This window comes from Sipha flava, unplaced genomic scaffold (assembly GCF_003268045.1).
Source record: "Sipha flava isolate LNK unplaced genomic scaffold, YSA_version1 25861_pilon_pilon, whole genome shotgun sequence".
Lineage (NCBI taxonomy): Eukaryota > Metazoa > Arthropoda > Insecta > Hemiptera > Aphididae > Sipha > Sipha flava.
The window spans coordinates 35,160-39,221 of NW_020272914.1; the positions used below are offsets into that span (position 1 = coordinate 35,160).

Consider the following 4,062-nt stretch of genomic DNA (forward strand, 5'->3'; position numbering starts at 1 on the left):
GTTGAAAATTATCTACAAAAAATGTTATATGAAAATGTCTATATTTATACATTTAAAATTTATGGATTGTTAACAATAGTTCGATCGTAGTTGTTTTTTATATAATACATATTTGTTAATTTTGCCTAGCGTTTTTTTTTAAACACTTTTTGAAATAATTAAAAAAATATAAAATACTTGTATCGTACTATTGATGTGAAACATTTGATTATTTTGTTTTTTATTTCTATTTTATATTGTTTAAATTATTTTTACGATGAAACAATTTTCAATTATTTTTGCATTAATTTATAATTGTGTGGGTATCTTCTTAAAAAAAATGATTCTTTACTGTGTATTTATTATCATATTCCATTCTCTTGGTTCGGCTAAACGATTGTTGTACTTTTAGGTGCCCGGCCGATATTGTATTTCATCGGATTACATCGATCAATTAGACAGTATCGACGTAATATCGCCCTACGACTTATTATGGACAACAACTATGGCATACTGTAATATATACCATTTGACGTATAAAATGCTTATTGATGCCGGATTACCAATATCGGGTTCGACTTATTCTAATTATGATATAGCGTCTACGCTCGTACCTTCAGCCGAGGTTTCCGACGAAAGTCATGGCCCACAGCTACAATTTTTACGATTCAGGGAAGCTTCCCAGAAGATTGAGGATTTTGTTTCTAAAGTTGACCTGCTTCAAAACATCATAGAAGATGAAGATATAAAAACGGCATACACGCTGTGGAATACAATCCAAGACGAAATGTTCGATTTTATGAATAAAATGATATTGTTAACAAGTCAAGTAGACGATAGATTTATTGAATTGGGAATTCAACTACAACATATTTCTAATGTGAATTCCTTGGAGATGAAAAAATTGTACTTGGATATTTTTAATGAAACGGTTAACGCGGTGTCATTTAGTACCACATCGTACATCGAAGTATTTAATTTTCTTCAAAAGTTTAGTTTTGAATTTCAAAAGGAAAACGAACAAGTAAGGGCATCATAAATTTAAGTCTTCTGGTTTTTTAATATTTCTTTGATAAATTAATCAGCATTTAATAAAAACAATAATAAATTCCTTCATAAATTCAATTATGCTACCTAAAAATTAATGAAATGATTTATTTATGAATAAGATTCATACTTTTTATGTAGCGTTTGGTATTCAAAACTTACTTTAAGTATTGATATTTTTATGAATCATAGTAACGAGAACAGAATACAAATTATACATTTAACTTATCGTTGAATTTATATTATAATCTTAATGATGATAGTCCTCTTTTAGTATTTTATTTAAAAAAATGTAGAAGATATTCATATTTTTCTTATGTATTTAAGTGATAAAAAAACATAGTTAAATGTTTTTCATTTTTATTTATACAGATAAAAAAAAATGATGAATTAATGTACGAGAGTAATGTTGATTTACGTAAGTATACGCGAAAACAAATAGCCGAGATCTATAAATTGTATATCGAAGCAATTACAACTTTTTATAACTCAAAATCGAGTCATATGAATTGGCTAAAAACTGATATTATTTCATGGTTTGATTTAAACTTGTCCAAAAGTATGTTTGATTATATGGGATATAATCTTTTTACATACATCATTACAATAACAAAACATATAAATGATATGTATAAATATGATAAAACAAATCTTCCAAAATTAACATTAGAATTTCAAGAATATGTCTCAAAAAGTATGAATTACATAATTGACTTCATGAATATTCCTCTCAAAAATTTTGTTAGTGATATAAACGATAAATTAAAAAAAAAGTAGTTTATTTTATCGCAATAGTGACATTGATGACAAATCATTAGAAAAAATATCAATTGATCGAATAAATATGATTCAGTCGGGATGGTATGACAAGGATATTAAAATTGAATCTCGTGATATTGTAAATAAATACTTGTACTCAATGGAGGATACATCTATAAGTAACAATGATAAACTAATGCGTTGGGTTGAATTAACGACGATCGACGAACACAAGAGAAACGTAATTCAATCATACATTTATGCGATAGTAAATGAAGTAAAGAATTTAAACAATATCGTAATATGTATGGTGAATGGATATAATATGGAAAATGTGGACAGAGAACAATTCATTAAAAACCATTTAAGAGACGTAAATGAGAAACTAAATACGTTGTACAAATATAGCACATATTCAACTACTTTTCAAGGATCAAATATCATTTCCGAACTGTGGGATGATGTAGCTAATAATAAAAATAACATATTTAATATTTTAGATTGGTTACAAACAAATCCAATCAATTCAAAATTACCATACTGGCCTGACGATGAAAAGTGTGACAAAATGTACTTAATGAGTATTATACAGCTTACAAATGTGGCATCAAACATGGTTTACGATGCCTCATTAAAAACTTTGTATAAAGCTATAAAAGAATACCACGTTAATGACGAAATAGTCCAAAATAAAGCACTTTATATAGTAGAAGATCTGGACAAATCTAAAAAAAATGAATAACAAAGTAACAGAATGTATTCAACAATACATGGAAAATAATATAGAATATATAGAGTCACAATTTGAGCCGAATTCTGATTTAAAACAAAGATCTATTCAGGAATTGTCTAAATCTATAAAGATGAAAATATTTTTGAATACAGAACTCCTAATTCCTCCATTAAGAAAATGTGAATATTATGATACAATAGTGCCTAACAATACGCAAGATTATAAAACATTTTTCCATGACATGAATAAATCTTTTTTTTTATACTTTAAAATTAACACCAAATCGATGGATAGAAAAAAAAAAAAGTATCCACTTAATAAAATTTTATGAAAAGCACGTAAAGAATATATCCAAAAAATTATCAATTAAAGATGAAATTCAAACAAACAATAATACATATGGCAGAATACTAGCTACAAATGTTGAAAATGCAAGATATATGTACAAAATAATAACTAAATATTTGAAAAAAAATTACATACATAAAAGAAAAAGAACACAAAAACAACTGTTATGAAGACATAAAAAAAAAGGTTACAAATCGGGGTGGCTTTAATAATTGAAGAATTCATAAGATATGATAAACACAAAAATCGAAAGAACGAAAAATCAATCTTATACGACGCGAACTATTTATATTCAAAAACGCCAAATGATATAACAAAGAAAAACAATAAATTATTAAATATATTAGAATCGGAGATCATGAATCCAAAATTAACAACACCGACTGAATATCAAAAGGCAAATGTTTCAAATAACAAAAAAGATTCAAAGGAATTATTGGCAATAACAATAAGTGATGTGCCAACCAATAAAAAAAACCTTAAGAACAAAACCAACAAGTGCTGGTGAAGATACAATTCAAACAGATGACAACATTGAAGAAACAGTGAAATCAACCTCTATTTCAACTTCATCAGAATCTGGAGATGAAGGAATGGATAAGAAAACTCTCTCAATGGATGTAGTTCATTTATCAAGTTCGGATACAACTGATTCATTGTCAAATCCTTCAAATAACGTTCCTACTGATCAAATGAATTTAAGTCCAATACCAACAAGCTCTAGTGATGATACAACTCAAACATATGAATACATTGAAAAAACAATAAAATCCACCACTATATCAACTTCATCCGAATCTGGAGATGAAGGAATGGATACGAAAACTCTCTCAATGGATGTAGTTCATTTATCAAGTTCGGATACAACTGATTCATTGTCAAATCCTTCAATTAACGTTCCTACTGATCAAATGAATTTAAGTCCAAAAGCATCAAGCTCTGGAGAAGATACAACTCAAACATATAATTACTATGAAGAAACAGTGAAATCCTCAACTATTTCAACTTCATCAGAAACTGGAGATGAAGGAATGGATACGAAAACTCTCTCAATGGATGTAGTTCATTTATCAAGTTCGGATACAACTGATTCATTGTCAAATCCTTCAAATGACGTTCCTACTGATCAAATGAATTTAAATCCAATACCAACAAGCTCTGGTGATGATACAACTCAAACATATGAATACATTGAA

The 4,062-nt window shown here is 27.6% G+C and overlaps 1 protein-coding gene across 1 annotated transcript; it reads left to right on the top strand.

Annotated features, from left to right (window-relative positions):
* The first annotated feature begins 268 nt into the window (after nt 1-268).
* On the top strand, nt 269-1,803 carry LOC112684783. Its single transcript, XM_025556447.1, has 3 exons — nt 269-298; nt 392-1,003; nt 1,399-1,803. The coding sequence occupies exons 2-3, from the start codon at nt 485-487 to the stop codon at nt 1,801-1,803; spliced, it is 924 nt and encodes a 307-aa protein (XP_025412232.1). The 5' UTR covers nt 269-298; nt 392-484.
* The last annotated feature ends 2,259 nt before the right edge of the window (nt 1,804-4,062 follow it).